Here is a 27961-nt window from a genome sequence, read left to right on the forward strand (position 1 = left end):
GTTGACCCATATTACACTTTAATAGACAGCAGAAACAGACTGTGCAGCGATTGTTTGCAGTAAGCAAGTTTCTTCCTGAAAAGCTTCACGATGAGCAGAAAGTCTGCAGATGCATCAGGAAGAAGGAGGGGGTTTGACCTGTGACCCTTTTTAGGCAGGATTTACATAGAAATTACAGGGTGAAGACGGACAAAAACAAGCAAGCTGCGATAGTTCATCAGTGAAGAGAAAAAACTCTTCTCTTTGAGGCTCTTCAAGGTGCAAATGGCTTCGTTTGTGGATGGTGGATGGTGTGGTGGTGGTGGTGGGGAGTTTCCCAGAAGTCCTCAGTGGTCGAGGATCCGCAGGTTTCCTGAAACGATCTTGTTCTCCAGCATCGCTCCGGCAGGAATATCGATCCGGTCACCGTGATTGGCTATGATGATGACGGTTCCCTTGTGGAAGAGAAAGTTTCATTAAAAACAGAGATAAAGTCATTGTGTCGCCATGTCCCATCCAGTGTTTACACAAACAGCCGCAGATGGAGTAAAAGTACCAATACCAAAAATACTGTTAGAATTAAAAGTACTGCATTTAAAATTATACTAAAAAGTATAAATCAGGAAAATGTATGCAGAAAACCTGACATGGTCATCTCACGTCTCCATGCTGGTGAAGAAAGCTCAAAACGACTGTAGTTCTTAATAAAACCTAAGAAGGCTAAATTCCCAAGTCAACTTCTTCAGAGAAGCAATAGAAAGCATCCTGACTGAAAACATGGCCGAGGACCAGAGGGCTCTGCAGCGGTAGCAGGGGCAGAGCTAGACTCTCAGCACAGTGGAGGCGGAGCTTCATCACGGGGCCCACCAGCTACAAAGTATTTATACCAGAAGTGTCTCTCCGCTCCTCTCTAGAGAGAATACGCAGCCATTTTCAAAATAAAATACCCTGTGCAGACCCATGATCGTATATCAAGAAACAGTTAAAACAGACACAAGAAACAATTTAACTTCGTAGCCTACTTAATCATAGTAGAAGCACAAAAAAACAAGCGCTAATCACCAAGTCAACAAAATCTAAACACATCAGCAAAATCAGGCAGGCAAAACGCTCTTATTCTGAAATGCTCCCTGTGGGATCTTTGGATAAAAGCGTCAGCTGAGTAAATGTGAAATATTCTGTATATGTAACTCTGATTTGTACTACGAGGTAGCGTGGGTCGGCCCCATTCACCCACGCTACCTCCGCTTATGAGTGGTAGGGTTGGGTTTTGTTTCAGTTTGATTCAATTCATGCAACATATAACTGAGGTGAATTCAATTTTACTTATTGAATCCGGTTCTTATTGAATCAGGGCTCTGGTTCCTTCAGCACAGATCCTGTCAGCGCTCGGTGACCTTCATCCTCTTCCTTGCTCATCATCCCCTTCATGGCTAAAGTGAAAGGAGTCTCTGTCCTAGAGGGGCGTCTCTGGGGACTCATTTGTAGCCATCACTGGTTTCCCTTCAGTATAAAAGGTGTTTTGTACCTGAGACGTTGCTACTGTTAGCGTTAGCTGGATCTGGGGTGTAAGAAAACTCGACTTGCTAATGTTTCATAAAATGTAGAATTTTCTCGATCAGCGTCGGCAGATCAGCGTTAACGGCAGCTGTGAAAGGTCAGAGGTTGGAAATGTTCTTTACCTTCAGAGAGACGTTCTTTCCGAAGGTGACATCTCCCGACACAGTGAGGTGGTCGAGCTCCAACATGTCCGGAATGCTCTCAAACCTGGTCAGAAAATCCTGAACCTGCAGAACATACAACGACATCAGAACTGTTTCAACTGCCCCTGGTTCCTGAAAACTGTTCCTCTTATTGATTTGAGAGTAAGCTACAACAATAGAGAAACCATTTTTATTAACTGGAACAGCAGCAGCAGCAGCTTTGAGAAACCCTTTAACAGTGTTGATAGTTTAAACTGTTTCCTGCGGTGCTTTTCAGCAAGTAATCAGAAGCACGGAAGCAGAGTGTTGCCTTGATTGCAATATTTAAGGGAGCGGGTTCACACCTAAAGGTCCGGTTCCTGAACTGTACCAGCGTGAGGATGTTGCATTTTTAAGTTTTCCAGCTGGTCTGGTTTGGACTCTCAAAGGCAAAACTCAAACGGTCCAGAAATAGAAAACAAAATCCATGTGGTGGAAATGTTGTTCAATTATTGGTCTTACAGTCTGCTGGTAAAAAAACAAACAACAAACTAGAGCTGGACGATATGGCCAGAAATGTTATCATGATGAAAAGTGTCATATCTTTCGATATCGATAATGGTGATGACAGGATAAAATAACCTTTTGTTTTATAAAGATAACAACAATAAAATTCATTCAACATCATGAAGAAATTACTGCTTTCCTGGAAAAATAAATAAAAGAAGCCAATTAACTCATTATTGCTACCTAAAGATAATAATATTATCAGGTAAATGAACAGGATATTAATCTCTAAAAACCTTTTTATAAAAAATGTTTTTTTAACTAAAGACAAAGTGTTTAAACTCCTGGAGGTTCAAAGATGATGGGATTTCCTGTGGCTGCTCTCGGCAGTTTTTAAATGTTTCAGATAGGGATGCACTGAATGTTCGGCCGCTGAAAATAGTTAAACAAAAAAAAAAAAGCTTGGTGTTGGCTTAATAAGTCAAAAGACCAATTAAATTTTACCGAACAATTACTTTGACATGTCAGCAGTGTGGAAGCATTTAATGTGTCCCAGAAAGAACCAAACTCACCGTTTGCAGACGCTGCTGACTTGTCTCCTAGCACGCTGACTTCTTAGAAAAGGCAACAAATGTTCTCACCCGGTTTGAGTGTTTCTGTCACTCGTTTCTGAGAAGACGATTAAGCTAGCCGCACATAAATTTGGAGTGCACACGTATTCAAGCCTTTATGGTAACTGAAACGGAGCAGTGCGAGCTGACAGGCAGGTTAGAGACTTTATCCTGTCATTTCAAGTGTTGCAGTATGACAGTCCTACCTGAAGAGAGGCTGTGAAGTCTTCATGTTACACCATACAAGAACCACATATTTGATTTATTTATTAATTATTTATCAAACTGGGTCAGACTTGATGAATTTAGCGCGAGGATACACATGTGACAACATCTGGTTTTCTAAGTAAGGTGTCTATACAGGATGGAAATAAGATTAATTGCATTATATTCACAGAAAGTATTTCTGCAATTTTTTTCATTATATTCTGTTTCGGCCAAGAATTTTCATTTCAGTGCATCCCTAGTTTCAGACAAAAGCGTGTCTGGTCAGTACCGACCTTGGTGAAGGAGCTGCCCAACTTGACATGTGGCGTGGTGGGAAACTCCCTCTTCTTGCTCATGGTGAGCGAGCCGGCGTCCAGGCTGTACAGGTTCGACATCACCAGCAGGAGGTCGGACGACGTCTTCACCGGCAGGAAGCGGCTGCGGGGGACGTTCACGCCCATGGCGTTGTTGAAGCTCTTAATGGCGGCGCCCACGGCCGTCTCCAGCTGGATGACATTCAAGCCGCCGTCCAACGTCTGCAGAGAGAGACATTCAGTGTTCGGTTAGAGTTGGAAAAGGCAGCATCGGGAGATTCTTAATTGTAGTTATTGGTTGCATTTGAAGCAATATGTTTTACATCCAATCAAAGTTAGGATGTTAACAAATAAATCAGACAATGCAAAAGCAATTTATTGATATTCACAACGTTATGGTCTTGACTGGTCTTGAAATAAAATCCAGTGTCCTCAATGTCCGAGACCGAGACAAGACCGGGTACAAATGCGGTCGAGTTTGAGACGAGACCAAGACCCACAAAAAGAGGTCTTAAGACCGGCCTCAAGACAATTTTTCATTTAAAATGGTATTTTGACACATTTTGCCTTTAACAAATATTGCACCTCATTCGATTTGAAAATTGCTGAAGGCCATTTTGCAATTTAGATAAGATTTTAATTAATGGTTCAGCCCTAGCAAGGTATTAGGTAGTCATAATAATTACCTCCTTTATGAAGGTTTTAATATTGTGTGTTGAAACTGTTTTAGAAACGTGTTGATCAACTTCATCCCATTTACACCAACAAAAAGTCAGTTTAGGCATATTATTACTTATTAGATGTAGCAACTGAGGGTGTGAGTCTGATGAGGAAGTCCAAAAATGCACAATGCCTTATTGTAAACTAAGTGAGTGCTGAAATATTTCAAAAAAGGCGTTTAAGGAGTTTATTTTAGTTAGAGACTGATGGTTTCAGAGGACCCACAACTTAAAATCTCCACGAGTCAGCAGTCTCTGAGCTAGAGGTCAAGTCTCAAGTCTCTGAGCTAGAGGTCAAGTCTCAAGTCTCTGAGCTAGAGGTCAAGTCTCTGAGCTAGAGGTCAAGTCTCAAGTCTCTGAGCTAGAGGTCAAGTCTCTGAGCTAGAGGTCGAGTCTCTGAGCTAGAGGTCAAGTCTCAAGTCTCTGAGCTAGAGGTCAAGTCTCTGAGCTAGAGGTCAAGTCTCTGAGCTAGAGGTCAAGTCTCTGAGCTAGAGGTCAAGTCTCAAGTCTCTGAGCTAGAGGTCAAGTCTCTGAGCTAGAGGTCAATTCTCAAGTCTCTGAGCTAGAGGTCAAGTCTCTGAGCTAGAGGTCAAGTCTCAAGTCTCTGAGCTAGAGGTCAAGTCTCTGAGCTAGAGGTCAATTCTCAAGTCTCTGAGCTAGAGGTCAAGTCTCTGAGCTAGAGGTCAATTCTCAAGTCTCTGAGCTAGAGGTCAAGTCTCAAGTCTCTGAGCTAGAGGTCAAGTCTCTGAGCTAGAGGTCAATTCTCAAGTCTCTGAGCTAGAGGTCAAGTCTCTGAGCTAGAGGTCAATTCTCAAGTCTCTGAGCTAGAGGTCAAGTCTCTGAGCTAGAGGTCAATTCTCAAGTCTCTGAGCTAGAGGTCAAGTCTCTGAGCTAGAGGTCAAGTCTCAAGTCTCTGAGCTAGAGGTCAAGTCTCTGAGCTAGAGGTCAATTCTCAAGTCTCTGAGCTAGAGGTCAAGTCTCTGAGCTAGAGGTCAAGTCTCAAGTCTCTGAGCTAGAGGTCAAGTCTCTGAGCTAGAGGTCAAGTCTCTGAGCTAGAGGTCAAGTCTCTGAGCTAGAGGTCAAGTCTCAAGTCTCTGAGCTAGAGGTCAATTCTCAAGTCTCTGAGCTAGAGGTCAAGTCTCTGAGCTAGAGGTCAAGTCTCTGAGCTAGAGGTCAAGTCTCTGAGCTAGAGGTCAAGTCTCTGAGCTAGAGGTCAAGTCTCTCAAACTCGAGTCCCCATCTCTGCCAGATAGTAAACAATGGTACTTCCTACCTGGCTCACCTGTGCTACACTTTGTGGTAATGTTTTATTTTACATGTACATGTGAAATTTCATGCTGAGTTTAGTTTTTTTCTTGATGAAAAGCGCAATTTAAACCAAAGTAAATATGAATTGATTGTTAATTTATTACAAGAAACTCTGCTTGACTAAGAACAGAGTTCTTATTGTTCAATGTTCAGATGATTCTAACTCATTAATTAGACAGTCTCTATTTTACATTTAATTACCGAATTTGTTCCATTATGAAAATGTCCTATAAACTTGTTAGAAAATGACAGACCTGTAAAATAAAGTATTGTTGTCATGTACAAACCAACTGACGGCCTCGTAACTGTAACGGTGTGGATTATTTCATGTGAATGTGTCCGTCACCTTTGGGTTGACGATGATCTCCAGGTCCATGGAGTTCTTCTCGTGCAGCCTCTTGATGGCGGGCAGAGAGATCCACAGGTTGTTGGTGTTGAAGATCTTGAACTTGGTGACGGACTTGAACTCGTCCACGTGCGCCTTCGGTACCTGCGCGATCTCAAGCAGCCTCAGGTGATCCTCGTACTGGATCAGTGTGCCACCCTGCGGAGAGGAAGCAGGAAGTGCTGAGGCCGGGTCTGAAAAGTGAAGCCAATGCTCAACCTGCGTTCCCTATAACAGCCAGCAGGGGGCGACTCGACCAGCTGCAGAAAGAAGTGTGATTGTATAGAAGTCTCTGAGAAAATCTTTCTACTTCTCAGCTGATTTATTCCCTCAGTAAACACTTTCCTGATGAGTTTTGGTCTCAGTCGCTAGTTTCAAGTCTTCTTCAACACAGCATGATGTTCATTTAGTAAATTATGCCGATCTGCACTGACCTTGACGTCAGCTCTGGTCTTGTCGGTGACCTCCATGATGAACTCGCAGCGTTTGTCGGCTGGCTGGCTCATCAGGTGGTGGAGGATGAAGAGGTCGACGGTGGCGCCCAAGTTGTCGATGTTGGACACGAAGATGTACTCCTTCCCCTCAGCGATGAGTTTGTCCAGCAGACCGCAGTTGGAGAAGCTGGCATAGATGTCTCCGTGACCTGGCGGGTACCAGGCCTCTGAATTCTCACCATTCATCCCCATGTTTTTGGCTATGGGCAGCAGAGACTCCTTGTTGATCCTCGGATACCTGCCCAGAACAATTATATTATTAAAATGCAGCTTTTGATCACTGAGAAACAGCAAAAAAAAAAAAAAGTGCTCTACTTCCCTTTTCTCCCTTGGAAGTTTGCTGTCCTCGAAGTGAGAAGCACCTGATTCAGCTGTGTACTGCTGTTTCAACTCAACTCTTTTAACAGACAGACTTTCCTTATATGTATGAACACACACATCCTAAGATATTATCCAACTAAAAGTCCATGTATTTTGTGAGTGTGGATTAATATCTGTTATGGGCATCAAATATAAAAGGATCTAATCCTCTGTTCAGTCTATAGGCCTTAATGCTCAATTCTGATTTATTGCCCAAAATATTTTTTTGATTCACTGTTCACATTACTGTTTAAATGTGGCCCATATCAGACTCCACTGTGAACTTTACATGGCCTACAAGAGACGACACAACGAGGCAGGAACGGGTTGTTTTAACCATTTACAGCATTTTTACATTCTACAACTACAACTACTATTACTGCAGTCTTAATAAACTTACAATTGACTCAGGTTGGTGGAAAACTGAGGCATGTATTGTGCAGACAAACATAGTTGGTAGGTTATTGTGACAATAACTTTCTCCTTCACAGAAATGTGTGGATATTCATAACTTTTTCCTAATACCCCCTGGCAACTGCAGAAGTACCCCTGGGTGGGAATAATGGCTCTAGAGTTACGCCAGAGTCACATGAACTCCAATTTGACGGTCCAGAAACAAATCCTGTATCTGATTTGGACCACATATAAACGTGACCCAAATCAGATTCTCTCTAACTTGTGCTGTTCAGGCTGTTATAAACAAGGGTTCGTCTATCGGCGATGGCTGACATCACGACGTTAAGCTGGCATTGTGATTGTAAACCCCCCCCCTTTCCATATTTTGGTCCGTGTGTAAAATATGCACCGCGACTTGTAACGTAAGTTAATAGTTAATAATAATATATAAATAATATAATAATATAATAAATTTTTATTTTTATTGAGTGAAGTTTGTGTGAAAGCGAGTACACGAGCACAAGACGACTGCTACGATACCTGCTCTGGTTGAAGGTGTGGATTTTCACTCTGTGGTGTTTGTATTTCTGCAGGATCTTCTTCGTGTCTTCGTCCGTATTGAAGGAGTTCATGAGAACGAGTGGCACGTCGGCGTTAAAGGTTTTGTTCAGATGCTGAAAACAAAGACAATAGAGTTCACTTCAACCTGAGACTCAGAGGTTCGGAGCCGCTGCTTGTTGTGTTTTGTGTGTCTCTACCTCGATCTGCTGGACGGTCAGGTCCAGGAAGGTGTTCTCGTTGCGTACGCTGATCAGACTCTTGGGGCCCTTACAGCCCATGCTGGTTCCCAGACCGCCGTTCAGTTTGACTACAGCGAGCTTGTTGAGGCTGGCGGCGACGTCGTCAGGAAGACCCTTCATCTTGATCTTTTCATAGGGCTGGATCTGAGCGGACACAGCAGAGACACATTTAAAGAGACAAGAAGTCAGGTTTAGACAGGTAACATACACCTGTGCCTTAAAGGACAGGAGTTAGATGAACCAGGTAACTTTTCATATTTAAGCACGTCTAATTACACATTGTACATGAAAACATGTGCTATGGCGGCCCGTCACAGTCTTTGCTCCACCATAGTTTCAAAATGAACTGAAAATATTTTTACACTTCTCATAATAACATTAAAGAGTTCTAACGTTGTGTTTTGTGGCGCTTCTTCCCGCTGCTGTAAGCTTGCACGCTCACACACTTCAAACGCATCTGACTCGGATGCGTTTTCTTTTGAGGACACGACATCGTTTGAGGTCAGTACAGTAATGTTAACTGTAAGTTTGTACAGCTTTGAGTGTATCCATTAGGACTGAACGATTTGGGGGAAAAAATGTAATTGCAATTTTTCTGCCAGATATTGCAATTACGATTTGTGATTTTTTTTTTTGGTTTAGCTAAAGTTAAATATTCACTGCCAGTCCATTTTTGACGGAAGCCACATCAAGCAGCACAGATTCGAGACTTTACGGTAAATGCACTGACATGGAGCAGTGCGAGCTGACAGGCAGGTTAGCGACTTCATCCTGTCAGTTTCTCTCTTTACAAAGACAAATATTGCAGTATGAGAGTCCTAGCTGAAGAGAGACTGTGAAGTCTTCATGTTACACGATGCAAGAACCAACATTATTTATCAAACTTAGAGCAAGGATACACGTGTGACAACATCCGGTTTTCAAAATAAGATGTTAACACAACATCTATACAGTATGGAAATAAGATCAACTGGATTGTGTCCATTAAAAGTTCTATTTAAAAAAAAACACTAAAATGGAAATTATTACTATTTTCATTTTGGGTTGCTAGAAAAACCTTAAATACCCTCATTTATAGCATTTATATCTTTACAATGTGTCCAAAATCCTGTGGGAAACACCTGGACATTTAAAATTCTGTTTTTAGCATTCATGTCATATTTGGACCTGGTATGAAATGTTTTGATATGTAAAGAGACTAAATGAAGGTTTGTTTTCTGTGTTTGCATTTTAAACCCCTGTATACTCCTGATTCTTGAGAATCGTTTTTGTGCCTTTTCTCTCTTCTTTTTTTAATCTCCCTACTATGTTGCACTGTGCATGTGTGAATGTGCGCATACAGAGACACAGTACTCACCCACAACTACAAAGTCCTGCACAGATTAGATTTTAATCTCGTGCTGCAAATCTCGTGATTTACGAAGCTTCTGTAACAGAAGCTACTGCAGTGCTAAACAAAGACAGCAAAGGCAACTAAATATAAGGGAGACTTTAGGTAGTAAAGCCAGGAGACTAGAAGCACTTTTAGGAATTTAATAATTTTAGAATACATAAATAGATAAACTTTTGCTAAATGTCTTGACTGTAAAACAAATTCCCCCTCATAAAGAAACAATGATGTTAAACCTTTTAGTCTATAGAGTGTATCACACAGTATGAAATGAAACACTGTAAATTTGCAGATAAGCAGATTTACAGTGCTCGAGGTTGATGTCAGGCTGAGAGCAAACAGCTGAGTTTAAAGAAGAGACAGAAGCCTCATTTTACTATGGTCATAAACACAGCAAAGAAGACAGACCGTTAATACACTGAAGTGTACCAGCTGTAGGATCCAGTGTGTTTTGGAGTTGTGAAGTCAGTCTGACGGCTGTAAAGAAAAATCTAATTTTAAATGCATTTAAATGTCTTGAGAAAGTCAGAAGAACCTAAATTTGCACACTAGAATAAACAGTAGTCTACCATTATGTGCTCACAGTGTTTAAGTTCCCGTTACTAACCAGTAAAGTCCCCTAAACTACAAAACAGGAATGAGCTTCATGCTTCACAAACAAGTCAATGTAACCAGATCTGAAGACGGAGCAAAAGGAATAAAAGCAGTAAACAAAGTGTGATGTAATCCCGTCCATACGAGCAGTTTAGGACTGACGGCCCCCCTCTGACCTTTAAAACCTCACCAGGAACACATGACAGCAGTCTGACATGTGGAGAGGACACGAGTATTTCTGGACACTGCGTGTGTTATGATGTAATCAACACTGTACTGCAGCAGTACTTTGAATCAGCTTGTACAGTAGCTATCCAATAACAACAGTGCTTGTGTAGTATTTGTTAAATATGAAGTAAAAGTGAAACACCTGCCAGTTTTCCTTCAATTTACGGGTCACTTCACACAACTCACAAAAAAACTAGTGATATCTCGCCATGCAGAGAGTTTCAGTTTAGTTTGTCAAGGTGATAAGATATACAGTGGGTACGGAAAGTATTCAGACCCCTTTACATTTTTCACTCTTTGTTTCATTGCAGCCATTTTCCAAAAATCAAAAAAGTTCATTTTATTTCTCAGTAATGTACACTCAGCACCCCATCTTGACAGAAAAAAACAGAAATGTAGAAATTTTTGCAAATTTATTAAAAAAGAAACACTGAAATATCACATGGTCATAAGTATTCAGACCCTTTGCTCAGTATTTAGTAGAAGCACCCTTTTGATCTAATACAGCCATGAGTCGTTTTGGGAAAGATGCAACAAGTTTTTCACATCTGGATTTGGGTATCCTCTGCCATTCCTCCTTGCAGATCCTCTCCAGTTCTGTCAGGTTGGATGGTAAACGTTGGTGGACAGCCATTTTCAGGTCTCTCCAGAGATGCTCAATTGGGTTTAAGTCAGGGCTCTGGCTGGGCCATTCAAGAACAGCCACGGAGTTGTTGTGAAGCCACTCCTTCGTTATTTTAGCGGTGTGCTTAGGGTCATTGTCTTGTTGGAAGGTAAACCTTCGGCCCAGTCTGAGGTCCAGAGCACTCTGGAAAAGGTTTTCGTCCAGGATATCCCTGTACTTGGCCGCATTCATCTTTCCCTCGATTGCAACCAGTCGTCCTGTCCCTGCAGCTGAAAAACACCCCCACAGCATGATGCTGCCACCACCATGCTTCACTGTTGAGACTGTATTGGACAGGTGATGAGCAGTGCCTGGTTTTCTCCACACATACCGCTTAGAATTAAGGCCAAAAAGTTCTATCTTGGTCTCATCAGGCCAGAGGATCTTATTTATCACCATCTTGGAGTCCTTCAGGTGTTTTTTAGCAAACTCCATGTGGGCTTTCATGTGTCTTGCACTGAGGAGAGGCTTCCGTCGGGCCACTCTGCCATAAAGCCCCGACTGGTGGATTGCTGCAGTGATGGTTGACTTACTACAACTTTCTCCCATCTCCCGACTGCATCTCTGGAGCTCAGCCACAGTGACCTTTGGGTTCTTCTTTACCTCTCTCACCAAGGCTCTTCTCCCCCGATAGCTCAGTTTGGCCGGACGGCCAGCTCTAGGAAGGGTTCTGGTCGTCCCAAACGTCTTCCATTTGAGGATTATGGAGGCCACTGTGCTCTTAGGAACCTTAAGTGCAGCAGAAATTTTTTTGTAACCTTGGCCAGATCTGTGCCTTGCCACAATTCTGTCTCTGAGCTCTTCAGGCAGTTCCTTTGACCTCATGATTCTCATTTGCTCTGACATGCACTGTGAGCTGTAAGGTCTTATATAGACAGGTGTGTGGCTTTCCTAATCAAGTCCAATCAGTATAATCAAACACAGCTGGACTCAAATGAAGGTGTAGAACCATCTCAAGGATGATCAGAAGAAATAGACAGCACCTGAGTTAAATATGAGTGTCACGGCAAAGGGTCTGAATACTTATGACCATGTGATATTTCAGTTTTTCTTTTTTAATAAATTTGCAAAAATTTCTACATTTCTGTTTTTTTCTGTCAAGATGGGGTGCTGAGTGTACATTACTGAGAAATAAAATGAACTTTTTTGATTTTTGGAAAATGGCTGCAAAGAAACAAAGAGTGAAAAATGTAAAGGGGTCTGAATACTTTCCGTACCCACTGTATTAGTGGGGCAAAAGGGAAAATGTTTATTAGTGAACTAATCCTTTTAGTAAAAACCAACGAGGTTTATTAAGTACATAATACTTTTACAGAGTTTATACTTCAGAAATCAGAATTAAAAATACTTCATTGATCCCTGAGGGTAAATTCGTTTGCTCCAGTTCCTCACTTTGCATGTCAAGATATTAAGGAATAGAAATAATAATAGAAAGTAGATAAGTGGGAATTATGAAAATCTAAATATCAAATCTAATCATAAAGGAGTACTTAACAGTATTAACAAAAATGTAAGGATAAATAGTAGTAGTGAATAAGATGTTTCAAATTTTAGGTATATGAAATCATTAACTACAGTACAATACAGTTTGAGGTAAAAGTACAATAGTACATTAGCACTCTCATAGATGCCAGATGTAAAATTACTCATTTCAGATAATGTTTTTTATATTACTTGATATTCTAATTGTTGATGCATTAATATTTTCATTAGCAGCTGGTAAAGGTGGAGTTCATTCAAAATATTTGCTATACTGCTGGGTAACTTGTGAATTTCTCCCCGGGAATCAAGAAAGTATTGACTTATAATAATACATGATAATTTATTAGTTGACTTAACTTTGTATTATCAATCTGAAACTGCAAAGTAACCAAAGTAAAAAGTAAAATACTTTGTTCTGAACTGGAGTATAAGTATAAAGTACAAGTACTTCAAAACTGTGCAGCTTTTAATTAAAGTACCCTTTATAACTTTTCACCACCATGTAGAACAGATGTATTTTGTATTTTGCTGAACTCTTAGTCGGCCTTGAATTCAGTGACCCGCACATTAATGTTACATAAAACAGCAAACAGCAGGTTAAACACAAACTGATCAATAAACTGTGTCAACTGGAGGACGGCAGCAGGTCAGGGTCAAAACTGACCTCAGCCTTGAAGCTCACGATTCAAATTGACATCACTGACTTAATATGGGCGGCTGTGGCTCAGAGCGGGTTGGTCGTTAATCGGAAGGTCGGCGGTTCAATCCCTGGCTCCTCTTGCGTGTCGAAGTGTCCTTGGGCAAGATACTGAACCCCGAATTGTATGAGTGAGTGTGAATGTTAGTTTCCGTTTGAGCACTTAGGCTCAGTGTATGAATGTGTGTGACTGGTGAATGCAGATGTAGTGTAAAAGCGCTTTGAGTGGTCGAAAAGACTAGAAAGGCGCTATAAAGAGAAGAGCACGCATATTATTTCCCTCATGTGCCTGCACCATAAACTGTATAAAAAGGCCTTTAGGCGCCGAGTCCATGCATGATTTTAACAGCCGCTCACCTTCGGCTGCGTCTCAGGCATGTTCGTCACTGTTGCAAGTTTATCACCACAAGCTTTCAGTTGGTTTCATCTTCTCTGTACATTTTTATTCACTTGTCACTGATTTTACTGACGGAGCCTCCGGCTGCAGCTGTGGCTGCTTCAGGTGTAGTTGGTTTGATCGCCTGGACGTGCAGCCTCTCTTTTCCTCTGTTTGCATCTTCAGTGTAGTTAAGTGACTTGTTTAAACAGACTCCTTTCTCGTTTCACACTTGTGACTGTCGTCTTTTTGGAGGAGGTTTGGAATCACCACTAAATGAAAAAGCACTGGCGGAGATCTTTCAATTCAGTTTATTGATCGAAAGTTAACAAAATAACTTTCCCTTGTTTACTTTCAACACACGCATCAAAAAATACCTTAAATTCGTTTCCCACAACTTATTTGGTCAATAAACAATTTCACTCCTCCTCTCTCATTCAAATATAAAAAACTCCAAGCTGTTTAACATCCCCGTATAATACTACCCGTGAGGATGAGCTAATCAGAATGAGGAGGATCTGATACAGTTTCCCAAAACTTTTATTTAACAGTTATTTGAAACAAGAAAAATAAAATAGATCACCTTGATTGTCTATATCTATAACAACAATAAAAATAATAATAGGCTACCAATCAACTACTGTGGCTTCAACAGGTGGCATTTTGTGCAAGGTACCCAATGAAGTACTCTATTGGTATCAGTATCAATTTAAGGGTACTGGTATCGTAAAATTTTAAATGACCCTACCAAGGACACTTTGACATGCAGCCTGGAGGAGCCAATCTTCCGATTAACGGGCAACCCCCTCTACCTCCTGCGCCAACGCCGCCCCAACTTAAATCACAGCTTCTCTAGGTGACTGACAGCTGTCACATTTACATTTATTCATTTAGTTGACGCTTTAATCCAAAGCGAGGGGTTAAGTGTCTTGCTCAGGGGCACATTGGTGTCTCACAGTGTATTCGAACCTGGGTCTCTCACACCAAAGGCATGTATCCACCGCGCCAACACCGCCCCAAAAAGATTACAAAAATTTAAGTTTATATATACACAGAGATTTTGGTCATTATCATATTGTTAAGACATGTTGATTTACTTTGTAGTGAAGCTGCTCGTTTCTCTTGTTTAAGTAGACTCAGGATATGAATTTCCCATTGTGTGATCGGCCTCCATGATGACAGTGATGTCCCGTGGGATCTGCTGTCACATTGGTAACTGTAGTGGGGACTGGGTGGGTAACGCTGGGAGCTGGGGGGCCGATATGAAGACAGGCAGGTGCCCAGCAATGTCCAGAGTCCCACAGGAGACAAATGTCAGGGTCTCACCACCATAAAACCAGACTTTAGAAATGCTGCAGCAGTCAGGCTATTCTTAGTCCTAACCTTCACTCTGCCCGAGTATTTTGGGAACACGGGGGGTTGGAAAGAGTGTGTGTGTGTGTGTGTGTGTGAAATGTCACAGTTCTGACAAATCGTTAGCTTTAGTCTGAATGTTCTCTGTCCTCAGATCTGGTTTCGTTAGCTTGTTTTTGAAGGCTCATTTCCATTCTGTAGTAGCTGAAAAAGGACATCTCTGGATAGAGAGAGATCTTTAGATTTATACTGGAGTAAACTGCTGTAGGTATCTGCGGTGTACATTTTCAGTTTCACAGTTCAGCTTCGGATAGCACCATTGATAGCACCTCCACGACACCACATGAACGGATCCTGCTTTTATTATATGTTATCTACATTCATTCACTTTTTTTCACAAGTGATGCTGGGAAGGGTCTTCTTAGACAGCGCAAATTAACTAAATACCAACACCACCCTCTTCTCACCACTCCACACTCATGTCACCTACATCCCCCCCCTCCACTTAAGGCAAGAAAGGCCCCAGGCCCGGATGACATCAGCTCCAGACTGCTTAGGGACTGTGTAGATCAACTCAGTGAGGTGGTTCTGCACATCTTCAACCTGAGCCCCAGTCTGGTGAGAGTTCCGGTCCGGTGGGAAACTTCTGTGTGGTTGCAGCGCTAAAAACTGCGAGCCAAACCATTTCAGAAGAACAGCACAAAGAGGCTCAGGCTGCATCCACACTACTATGTTTTCATTTTAAAACGGAAACCCTTTGCTGCGTTTGCACCTCCCGTCCAGACTAAAACGCCAACTCCGTACACCTAATATGGAGAAGTTTGAAAACACTGCTGACCCCGTTCTGGTTTTAAACTGCAGGGTACCATGTTAGTTTGGACAGGTGGTCACGTTTGGCTTCCTCATTGGCGAGAAGAGTTTTTGTTTTGCTATTTTATTCAAATACGTTGTACTGTGTAAATAACACTTGTACTGTGCATGACGTCGTATTTGCTTTACGATGACTCCCAGTCTGGTTTCTGTGGCCACAGTCTCTTTGTACTCCTGTCCACCTCATTGTCGGTCCATGCAGAGAAATCTCTGCTCTTCTTTCGCCAAATCTTCTGCAACAGTTGATAGACAATCTGCTTCCTGTTTACGCGGTCCGCACATGCCCAGTGTACGTGACCAGCCACTTTATGTGCCTTTTCAGTCGTTTCAATAAAGACGAAGATCCGTTTTGATACGCAGCTAAAACGCTGGTGTGAATGGAGATCGTTTTCGTTTTAAAACCATTTTCAAATCAAATCAGCTTTATTGGCATGAATGTATAACAATATTGCCAAAGCTACAAAAAATGACATAAGAACAATTCATTTCATACATTTAATTTCATTTCTATAATGTTACAATGTCAGATGTTCATGTTAAACATGGCGAAGTATTTAAAAGAAATCCCTGTGAGCCAAATCCTCAGATATAACCCTGTTCTGAAAACTCTGTTTTCAACAGTTTTTTTCTACTAACTGTCTATGTTATATCTGCTAATCTATGATGTCATTCCGAGACGGATTTCCATATATGGTCATTTGCTCCAGGCAGATAATGTTGACCACGCCCACAAAGGAACATGAAGCCCCATCCTTGCAGCAACCCGGTACACACATGAGACAATGGCCAATCAGAAGACAGTGGGCTTTGAGAGGGGGGGCCTTAAAGGGATACTATTCGATTCTGCAGAGAGTTTGTTGATAAACTCATGAACACGCATTGCCATGATAACCAGTCCTATTCTGCTGAAACATAGCAGAATCCACAGCGTCTGCTGTCCGAGAGCAAGTTAGCCTCAATAAGAGGGCATGTTTTAGCAGCACTGTAGAAGGTGTGACAACAAGCCTGACAATATTTAAATATGAATTAAAGCAAAATACTTTTCTAAGACACAGAGTCTAGTTTATTTATCAGTAGGATTATCGAGAGGACCTTTAACAGTTACAATAAGTGAACAAACATCATCAAACAAACGACAGGAGCGACTGTTTATCTCCAGCGCCGAAGTCAGTGCTAACTTTGGGGCTAACCTCTTTCACTTTATTCAACAGTTGGCAGCAACACACGGGAGCTCCTCTATAGTCCTGAGAAGCTGCAGTCTTTATTCACCACCACTGTTACTTCTTCTGTATATTTACCGCTGAACCAGGTGCTGACCTGTTTCTCTCTAACTAACTCACCGGGGTTCCGTTCACACACACACTCCATCTATTCCTCCTGTACCGCACATACACTGACTGCTGCGGCTAAGCTAACAAAGCTAACCAGCTGGGATCATCACAAACATGACAACAAACATAAGATGGTAACACTGAACCTGTCGTTTGTGTGAAACAGTAAAGCTAACTTTACTCACCTGTCCAGCAGAAACAGAACAACCTCAGCATCGGCTTTCATTCCTTTCCAATCTCGCAGATTTATCCAGCATTAACACAGGTCTTCCCCTCGCCTGGTCATATAACTTGTCTCACAATTCCTCAAACATTTCCCTCGTTGACTATTTCTCAGTCATCTTCACAGCTAAAGTCACGTAATGAGTCCAGCATGTTCGAATGTACCGCTGTTTGTTTACATTCTCTCTCCCACTTCTTGCGCGCCACCAACACCTGCTGCTCGCTCCCAGCAGCTTTGTTTGTGCTCAATTTACAGACCCAGGGCTGTGTAGGAAAACTGGATTTTTTTTCAGAGCACACGAAAACCAGACAGCTACCAACCCATAAGGAAATATTCGCCGAATTTAACAAAAAGTGTATTGGATAAGAATCGCAAAGTATCCCTTTAAAGAGACAGGAGCATCTACAGCTTGTTTCAGACAGAGGCTGAAATGAGGGCCTGCATGAAGAGCTGGTATAAGATAGAATTTTTTTTTTTTGAACTTTGAATCATGCAAAGCTGCTATAGAGGAGTCACAGAACTATAATATAGACTGGAAATGCAGTATAATAGATCTCCTTTAAACAAAAATGTAGTAGTGTAGATGTAGCCTGATTCTGAACCAGCTGCAACTCCTGGTGAGCTCAAGTCTGGACCCCCAGAAATTCACCTGCCAACCGGGCACTGGGGTGGATGTTGGCGTCATCTACCTCCTGCACAGATCCCTCTCACACCTAGAGGACACTGGGAGCACTGTGGGGTTCATGTTCTTTCACCATACAGCCATCACGGCTCAGTTGACTGCCAACTGACTGCATGGGCCATCAACTACCTCACTGACAGACCACAGTATGTGAGACTCCAGGGCTGTGTGTCTGATGTGGTTGTTTGCAACAGCTGAGGGGCCCCACAGGGTACTGTGCTTCCTCCCTTTTCACCCTCTACACATCAGACTTCAGACAAGACAAGCAACTGTCACCTGCAGAAGTTCTCCAATGATACCATAATTGTTTGGCGTGTATCTAAAGGGAACGATCAGGAATACTGGGAGGTCATTGCTAACTTTGTCGACTGGTGTGAGCTTATCCACATCAGTGCCAGCAGAATAAAGGAGATGGTGGTAGACTTCTACAGGAAGGAAATCACTTTTCTTACTTCACCTGCGCCGTGCAATTACACATTTATTATGTAATACATGTACATATGAACATATATATTATTTACTGTACACTATTCTGTTCTGTAAATTGTTTTGTCCTGTGCAATAATATTTATTTATATCTTCACCATGCCACTACCTCCTCACCGCGACTAATTCAATGTTCATACCTATTGCATCTGACATACATAGCAATTGTTAGTCACTTTTGATAGTGACGACACCGATTTTTGTGGAGTATCCAAGGCCACGTACAACCGCAGCTATATGTGTCAGAGCCATAGCTACACCCTAAAAGCTGGAAGCTGAATGGGGTTACACCACATCTACGGTGGCTATATTTGCAGACCCGAAGCTCACAGCGTAGCAAACGTTTACGTCCTAAAATTGTAACTACACACTGATTCTGTGTCTTAATTCATGCCCTTCCATACTTACACTTGCTGTATGTAAGTATGGCACACAGCAGTGTACTATGAGTACCTGGATGGTGTACTAATAATGGTCAAAAAGTTGAATGTAGAACGCAGGACATGTCTCACCCTCAACGGTCGCCATCCTTGCAACGTAGCAGAAGGGAATGGACCGCCAACCTGTTTTTAAACTTAGACTCCGGTGTTGTCGGAGAATTACTAAGCTTGTCTATTAAACACGAGAAGCGTCACTTGTTTTTATTGTCGTTGGCCAACTTTTGAATTGAAGGAAAGATGGACTCCTGGGAGATTTGAACTGTGATAAGGACTCATAAATTGGTGATTGAACTGTGTGTTCTGTACTGTGCGCTTACTGTAAAACACACTGTGGTGAACTGCGTTTTTCTTGTGATCTGCAGGTAGGCTGACCTGATGATATTATTTAATGCCCTGACTTGACTCAAATTATCTTCTCATATTATTATAATTTAATATTTCTTCTCCATCATTGCTCATAATAATAATTCCTGCATCACCTGATTTCTTCATAACACAGGCCAGACCCACAAGAAAGAACAGTGTATGTTTAATCTATCTAATATTGTTTTGGTTGTACTATACACTGATCTACTGCTTGTCCGCTTTGAATAATACAGAAGGTAAAGAGCTAAAAAATTAATAACATATTAAAATCGCAATATTGGTAAAAATCGCAAAAATCGCACACCAAAAACTGGACTGCAGGAATTGTGATTGGTCAGCATAGGCTGCTTCTGTTTCTGATGTTAGTGTAGATTGTTGATAGTGAAGAAACACTGAGGAAGTGGAAGAAAGACTCTCTTTCAGCTCTTTTCAGTAACACACCCCAACAAAGCTGTTAAGTGCTATTTATAATCCTGTGTAGAATCGACGCCATAGCCTCTGCGTAGACCCTACCCTACCCTACACAGTCACCTACGGCGTATCATGATGTGCATCTCCTCAAAAATGTAACACGTCAAGGCATCATGGATCGTAAGCGCCTTGCTTTGAAGTAACTACTAGCGGCCAAAATGGCGGCTGTAACAAGGTGGATCAATATATTTGACCATCACAACCTGAGCGAAATGACGAAGATTTAAAAAATCACCCTAAAACAGCTCCAACGCGTGTGATTTACACCCAGCTGAACGGAGAGTAGTTAGGACAGCTCAAACCGGACAACCCAACTATAAGGACAGGAGTCGACTCCACACCTGAATATGCAGCGACATATTCAGGTGTTTCTTTTTTGAGCCATTTGTTTGTGTAAGTCCACCCTCTGACCAGCATGCTGGTTTCCTGTGCTGCTGCAGCCTGATGCTCTGTACAGTCAGTTAACACTTTGCTGTTGCTGACATGTGATCTGAGCCTCAGTGTGAGCACTGACCTTGGGTTACAGCACAAAGGACTGCAACATGAAACCCCTTTCCTCTGGTAACCAGCGTGACCGGTGGTGTCTTGTGCTTACCGACTCCTCCGGCGGCCGGTTGATCTTGGCCCAGTCAACCGAAGGGCCTGTGACCTGCAGGAATCTGTGGAAGATCTTCTTGAAGCCATCAAAATCTTTTCTGGAGATCTGAAACAACAACAAAACGAACGTCACCTTCTGCTTTCAGAAAAGCTAAACAATCACACAAGCTTCAGTGACAGTGATCGAGATCAAAGGTCTGCAGAATCAACATTTAGAGTAATGTTTATTCATTTATATTAATTTATATTAATTAATGTTCATTAATGTACACTGTGATTTAACTAATAAATAAATACGCCCCTTGCTGACACACAAATTAACAATGAGATACAAAAAAAACTAATAATGACCAAAAAGACACCATGGTGGCGTGGCTGCCAGTACATTGAGTTTGTTCATGAAGTCACCGGTCTGTTTGTCTGTTATTAGGAAAAACTTAACTGTGGATAGTCATTATTTTCATATTTATTTTATTCATGTCATCAGTACAGTGTCACATCTGTCTGCGCAATGTGCGTGTCAGATCTCTCCCCCATGCTGTGGCTGCCTGAAGCTTCACTTTCCCTGTCCTCGCGACTGTAAATTCCACTAACCACAAGAAAACAAAAAGGGGAAAGAACACGATGAGTGTTACTTTGTGGCTATAACAACGCTGTTGCCACAATGTACAAATAACCTGCTCCAAACAGTGTGTGATAGAGAGAGCTAAATCAGACACACAGAAACTCTCCTACTTTCTGCCATATCATTGCAGCTAAATGTATTTCCTCAAGCAACAAATGGAGAACTATTGTTGTTTGTATAAAGTAACTTAATTATCCCATTATTAATTAATTATGTATTTTTTAATGTTTACATGTGTGAATTTATGCTCTGGCAATATTGCAACCTAAACATTCATGGCAAAGAGCAAGAAATAGAGAGAGAGAGATCTCATCTCATGGAAACAAGTTTCTGCCACTACGTATCAAAGTTTCCTCCTCACTAGAGGACGAGCTGTCCAGGCTGGACCCTGATCCTTCTCACAAGAGGTGTTACAATAACTACCACAATAGAAAGTCGCAGACATCAGCCCATGGACCTGTACGTGCATCACGTACAGGTCTGTGTGTGGCGGTGGCGAAACTCAGTGATCCTTGAGAAAATGTAGCGTGCGTGAAAGCTACCGTGCTACTCTGTCAATAAAAGAGCTTCATTACTGAAAAGCTATTTGATTCAGAAAATAGCGATGCTACCACTAAGCTACTGAGAAATGTAGTTAAACTAGTAACGGCACTAAAGTGCCAAACATGAGGCTTCAAAACAGTAGTTCACAAACTAATGGGTGACGTCACGCAGGCTCCTTCCACTTCTTTTATATAGACTATGGAAGAGACCTGACATCATTAGCAGCGGGAGAAACTGCAGCAAAAGATCTCTTCACTATATTCTCATTCACTGCAGCAGTACACGAGTGGTTTTAGAGTTGGGGTAAGGGCCAGGGATCATTAAGGTCAGGGTAAGGGGTTAGGGAATGCATTTTGTCAATGAGAACAAATGTGTGTGCGTGTGTGACCTCACGGTTGTTCACCTCATATTCCACCAGCATGCCAAAACTCTCCCAACAGAGTCTTTGTGCTGCGTGATAAGACAACCTATTGCACTCTCTCTGTATGCAATACTTTACAAATATTTGTACTGTATTTGTAACAGGTACATCGGCCCACGACACTCATTAACTTCGTGTGCCACCCATAACCATAAACTGTGGTTCACAAATGGAAACTTAGGACTTTAAAAAATGTATTAGTGTTGCAGGAAAGTTAATTTATTCCAACATATATAAAAACAAAGCTGGAAAAGGTTTCTGACTGAATAGAGCTGAGGAGGTACGGATGAAATCTCCGAGGTAAAGGTTCTTTGTACCCACATCAGTCCCTTTACGCTGCATAACAGCTTTAAGTTGACACCCCTGTTAGATGTCGTCCCGCCCAGTGACACATAAAAACTAATTATTGTTTCAATAAGAGTACAATAAAGTTGAAAAAAATCACATCAACATACAGCTCAAGCTTAGTCCGCCTCATATTGTGGAAACATTACAACTGGGATTAACTGTGGGTAGCTGGTGTTTCAGATACAAACTAATCTTTCTAGAGAGGAAATATTGGGGATGTTTGCAGCAGTGGTTCTCACCTCTGCCTCGGCCTTGTTGGCGGTGTTGAGCAGCGCCTCCAGCTCGCGGTGCATCGAGTCCTCGTGCTGCTGGCGGAGCTTCTCCTGGAACTCTGTCATCGCTCCTCTGGTCAGATCTGCAAAACACACAGATCTTCCTTTTTAAATTTTGACTTTTTGTTAAGAGACCAAACGCCAAGAATTATTTTCCAAAGGTTTGTTCGTCTGCATGTTTGAAGTCACAGACTTGAGTTTCAAAAAAACAGAATGCACTGCAGATATTCAACTCAGACTCAGTATTTAAAGACCGACAACTCTTTTCGATGACCTTGTTGAAATGAAGAATAAGTTAACGCAAATCAGTCAAGTTTACCATCTATCAATACATACAATGTGTGGGTTTAATCATCCGGACTGGATTATATCTGATACTAGAGCTGCAACGATCAGTCCATTAATCGATTAGTTATCAACTATTAAATTAATCGTCAACTATTTTTATTGATTTGAGTCCTTTTTTAAAGAAAAAACCTTGCAATTCTCTGACTTCAGCTTCTCAAATGTGAATATTTTCTGATTTCTTTGCTCCTCTATGACAGTAAACTGAATATATTTGGGTTGTGGACAAAAGAAGGCATTTGAGGACGTCTTCTAGGGCTTTGGGAAACATTTTTCGCCATTTTTGACAATCTGGACCTAACAACTCGATTCATCGAGAAAATAATCGACAAATTAATCGATAATGAAAATAGTTGCTTGCTTGAAGCCCTATCTGATACGTTTCTAAAGCTGCTTTCAATCAAAAAACACAACACTCAACAGACAAAACCAATGTTTTACAATTTGACCTTAAATCACTTGAAGCAAATAAACTTCAAAACAACATGTAGTGAAGTCTTTGTATTTCTAAAATATCAATCTATAAGCTTTATTTTTGTCTTATAATTGCCCCTTGTGCAATTTTAAAATCTGAAACGGAAATTAATTTCAGTGTGTAACTAATTAATCAACAAGTACTCCCCAAACAAACAGTAGTACAATGGAAAATAATAGAACAATAAAGATTTTCTACAGAATAGTAAAACGTTGTACAGTAATAGACTGATATCTGTCATTTTGAAATAATCAGCCCCGCTCTGAAACCTACAGCAGAAGCCAAAGTATGTTTCCGTTTCATTCATTAATAAAACTTCCATCTAAAACATCACGTTACTGGCTGCTGAGGTAACCTGTATATTAGATTGGACTCTGCAGGAGTAATGGGATTATACATGAATTTTCCTTGTTTTGATATCAGTATTTTATATCTTGCTCTCAAAATATCGGTATTGACCACTGAAAAACTTGTATCGGTCAACCAACGTGCCCAGAAAACACCTACCTTACTAATCTGGTCATATATTTTCATATTCGTTCATTAAATTAAAACTTTCTCTTAAGCTTCTCACTCCAACTGTTCCACAAATTCCCCACTTTTTAAATTAAAGTTCCATGTTCTGCAATTTAAGCTCAAATGTAAAGATGATATCAACTGAAACTACAGTTTTTAAAAACAAAAAAACAAACCCCCCCCAACATGCAGTAATATTAAAAGAATTTTTTAAATGTCACAAACATATCCTTCCTTGTCTGGTTGTCCAACAAACTGTAAAAAAAAACAGTAAAAGCTGCCAAAACTAAACTGCTGACATGAAAGTGGAAGTAACTGAGCTTCAGTGTCCGAGGTTAACTGAGGGTTTTTAAGTACAGAATTTGTATCAGAACTTTTGTTAGGAATGTAACAAACGTTTCTAAAAACCAAAAGCATTTTGTATCTATTTTGTATCTCTTATTAAATATTGTAGATGTAAAACACCACGTCAGACTCGCTGTTAGTGGAAAGCAGAAAATGACTTTGATATAAACTTTGATTTACACTTACCAGCTACAGTTAGAGACATTTTACCAGCGTCTGCTCAACAACACGGTACACTAAAGATAAGATCAGTGGAGAGGGAAGCAGCTTTGGTGGCAGACGTGTCGGCTCACAGTGAGACCAAGTGTTCGATAAAATGGTCCCAAGAACAAATAGACTAAGTCAGCAGCTGTCAGAGAACAACAGACGTCCTCGCCATCCTGAGCTCGAAGGAAGCTCACAGATCTGCAGCTCTGACCCTGAATACAACACAAGGCCTGCCCACAGCCACGCACACACGCCAATCACACACAGCTAGTGAGTGTGTGTGTGGCTGTTTTGCCAACTGCACGCTAAAATACGAGTTAGTTTGGGTTTTTACATCCTGAGACACAATAAAGAAAACAATTAGTGCTGAAACTATAAGGTGGTTAATTAATTACAATTTTGATGACTGATTCAGCCTTTTAATGTATTTACTGAGCAAAAAAAACTAGAACAGCAGGTCGGACCAAAAAACAACGTATCTGAAAATGTCACTATGAGTTCCTGTGAAGTGTATTTTTTAGACTAAATTCAATAAAAGATAATTGACTGATTCATCGATAATGAATAAAGTGTATTAGCAGCCTTAAAAACACCACATTTCAGTGTAGTGCATATACTTAATTAATTGTGCAATATCCAAATCCCAAAAGCAGAAATGTGTCACAGCATACTTTGATAAATGAAGCATTGTGGTGCTACAGAGGCAGAGATATCCGTTTGCATATTATTCAGCCCAAACGTTACTTGTGACATAGTGGTGAATTTTTGAGCATTTGCCAAAGTAAACACATAAAAGCATGGAATTCAGAGCTGGGTATCACACCCTACATATGTTTAATGGAAGCAACAGAAATGTGTCTGCAGTGACAATATTCGAAAATTGTCAGACAACTTTTTAAAAATTGGTCCAGTAATGAGCGATCGCGCTGCACTCAGAGTTCTTGCCATTGCGCCCAAGACAAAGTACGTCCACTAAAGTGCCTGTTTTTGCCACTGATAGTCTCAAACTGTATATACAAGTGTTTGACGACATTACGAAAAGGATCCCTAAAGAGTGAGACATTTTTTAAAGAGTAAGATTATTTTTTGTTTAACCACAAACAGTCGCTATATGACTTCTATATGGACTCGTCAAAGCCGACTCCATTAATAAAAACAGTCATTTTACACCAATGGGAGATGTTGGTCTACAGCTGCCTCCATCGGTTAGTTTGTTTGTGTTATGAGTTTGCTGTTGTTTTTTGTTTGTGTGACTTTGTTGTTTTTGTTTGTTTGTGTTTTAAGCCACACAATAACAGAAACTAACCAATCCAGGCAGCAGTAGAACAGAGAGGTAAAATTACAGTTTTTAGCAATGGAGTCTGGTGGCAATATTGCGACTGTTTCCAATTAAACATTCTCTATAAGGATCCTTTCCATAATGTTGTCAGACATTTATAATACCAATCTGAACCTGTCAGTGGCAAAAACACACACTTTAGTGCACGTACTTTGACTGGGTGCAATTGCCCGCAAAGATCATGTTGCAGCCCTGTTAAACTGCTGCCGACTGCAGCGCGCTCGCTGCTGGACCAGTTTCAAAAAATGTTGTCCCGATTAGTCACATAGACACAAAAACATAGGAAAATAGGGTCCAGGTTAAAAAATACTGATGTTACCTTTTAAATATTTTAAAAAGCTTCAAACTTTAGTTTAGTAAACGTTGAACAATTTTGTCAAGTTTCTGCACCATAGCGGCAGTGTCAAAAAAAATGTGGTCCACCTGTTTTGTCCTCTTATATATGCTATATCTATATATTTGTGTATATAAATGTAAAATGAATGGATATTTTTAATGTTTTTGCACTCATGCTCTACTGTTTTAGTATGTATTTTATAAATTCAATGGTTGTGATCAGTAAATGTACATAAAGTGGTGCAGGGGGAGTAGTTTAGTTGAACTTTGTGTTATATTTGTTATAACGTTTTTTGTCATTGATGGGCCAGATATCGGTGTATTGGTGACTGTGATGCGATTTAGGTGTAGCTTTATCTACACTGAACAACAGAGGTCGCTGCAGTGTGTGAGTTTGTTTTCAGAGTGAAGCAAGGAGTTAAAATGCTAGTCCGTTCAAGGATGTCTACAACTGTTAATAAATAGTAAACAGCATGAGTCAGTGAACTTCATGACAGTGATATATAGAGCAAGGCAAATAATATAAAAACATTTAAACATAGATTTTGATTTTATGGGAATTCAAATTTTGTAGTTTGTTGTTTATGTCATGTGCACTGTAATCTCTTACTGCTTGAAAATGGCTTTCATGTAAAAATAACTTCCTCAGTGAGGTTTTAACGCTGACCTTTACCTTCACCCTTGTGCAAAGGTTACTTATTCAGAGTCTTTTAAAATCATTTTCCACATTTCAAAGTGTGGTCAGGGAAACCATGACGGGACTTCAGGGGGCCTTGGCAGGAAAATGAAGTCTTGAGTTAACTGAATTGTAATTCACTTGAAACATAGTTTTCTTCTCCAAATTCACAAAATCACCTTAAAATTCATCTGCCTTCTTGTTTCATTTGACTTAATAGTGTGTGTTTTTTATTTTGATGTGACCAGTTATTTCTATTTCGTACTTTATCATTTATAGCTATGATTGTACCCTTCTAAAATCACATGTATTTTACATCACCTTGCTTTTCTTTCTTGTTTTAATACCTTTTTATGTCTTACATGAGGCACTATGAAATTCCTTGTTGAAAGGTGCAACTCAATAGACTCAACTCTTTTAGTTGTAACGTTACACTTCTGTGTTTTAAAGCACTTTGTACTGTGTTTGGGTGGGAAGTAACGTCATGTAAAGTTATTTTTCCATTTATTATTAGAATATATGTATATATAAAGTACATTTTAATTTATTTTCGAGTAACGTTATATCAGATTTCTGGTGTATTTTGTGTCGTCATTTACTAGTAACATGCACGCGCACACTCACGCACGCGCACGCAGAGGGGAAGCAGGTTCATGCCAGCAACTTAACACGTGTATCTGTGCATTGTAATTGTAATTCCACACACAAAATGCAAAACACTTGTTTTGACGAACTTTTCGTGCACAAAAAGCCACCAGGTCTGACGAAGCTGTGCTGCGTTAACATACCCACCTGAACCGCCTGTCAAAGTACCGGGAGAGCCTCAAAAATACAGAGCGGAGGACAACACGGACAACCTCAGGCCGGGACAGACTACCGCTCAGCCCCGGAGGACTCGGTTTAGGAACAAATAATCGAGTTAAAATGTTTAAAATCGCCGTGGCTTCATCCTCCTCCTGCTGCTGCTGCTGCTGTTAGCTTCTGTGGCTCACACAGCCAACAGTCAGTGACGTAGCGGTGCAAGTCTCAAAGAAGAACGGTCATTGGTCGAAGATGTCCGTCAATCAGATGGCGCTGACATGTCCCGCCCACCCAGGATGGTCTATTTTTAGCTGTATTTTTACAACCTAAACGCTTTATTTATTTAATTTAAATTGATTTAGAGTTTTGAAATTTCATTTTTCTATATATATTTTATTCATAAATTAGCTTTCATCACATTTTACGCCCGTTTCATTCGGTTTTCTACGGAGTATTAGGGCCACATTTAGTGAAAAAAAAAGAGGATTAAGTTGTTTTTGTTTTTTTTTCCATTTAGAGAATAAAGTCAGAATGAGGAAACTAAAGTTTAAGTACCATTTCGAGAAAAAAGTCGAAATGTCCAGAATAAACTCAACATGACGAGAATAAAGTTGAAATGGTACTTTATTCTCCTCACTTTTACTTTATTTTTGAAATGGAATAAAATAAATAAATAAAACGTTTCCCCTTAATATGGCCC

General features: G+C 40.7%; 1 protein-coding gene across 2 annotated transcripts; it reads right to left on the reverse strand.

The window, feature by feature from the left end:
• LOC119915335 (UTP--glucose-1-phosphate uridylyltransferase-like) lies at nt 1–27399 on the reverse strand. 2 transcript variants are annotated; one of them, XM_038734876.1, is made up of 10 exons: nt 27253–27399; nt 22189–22304; nt 20011–20118; nt 7721–7906; nt 7503–7636; nt 6147–6444; nt 5674–5871; nt 3280–3522; nt 1662–1766; nt 1–434 (listed from the first exon to the last, which is right to left on the reverse strand). In XM_038734876.1, the coding sequence occupies exons 2-10, from the start codon at nt 22285–22287 to the stop codon at nt 327–329; spliced, it is 1479 nt and encodes a 492-aa protein (XP_038590804.1). In that variant the 5' UTR covers nt 22288–22304; nt 27253–27399; the 3' UTR covers nt 1–326. The 2 variants fall into 2 exon arrangements, with proteins under 2 accessions (XP_038590804.1, XP_038590803.1); XM_038734875.1 differs by lacking the exon at nt 27253–27399 and adding an exon at nt 24089–24304.
• Between the last annotated feature and the right edge of the window lie 562 nt (nt 27400–27961).

This window comes from Micropterus salmoides, unplaced genomic scaffold, assembly GCF_014851395.1.
Source record: "Micropterus salmoides isolate LMB-PRFRI ecotype aquatic unplaced genomic scaffold, ASM1485139v1 Ms_hic_scaffold_1, whole genome shotgun sequence".
In the NCBI taxonomy this organism is placed as follows: domain Eukaryota; kingdom Metazoa; phylum Chordata; class Actinopteri; order Centrarchiformes; family Centrarchidae; genus Micropterus; species Micropterus salmoides.

Coding starts and splice junctions, on each gene's coding strand:
- LOC119915335 (XM_038734875.1), bottom strand. Junction 20,119..22,188: donor CCAACAAGGCCGAGGCAGAG/GTGAGAACCACT, acceptor TTGTTGTTTCAG/ATCTCCAGAAAAGATTTTGA. Junction 5,872..6,146: donor AGACCAGAGCTGACGTCAAG/GTCAGTGCAGAT, acceptor TCCTCTCCGCAG/GGTGGCACACTGATCCAGTA.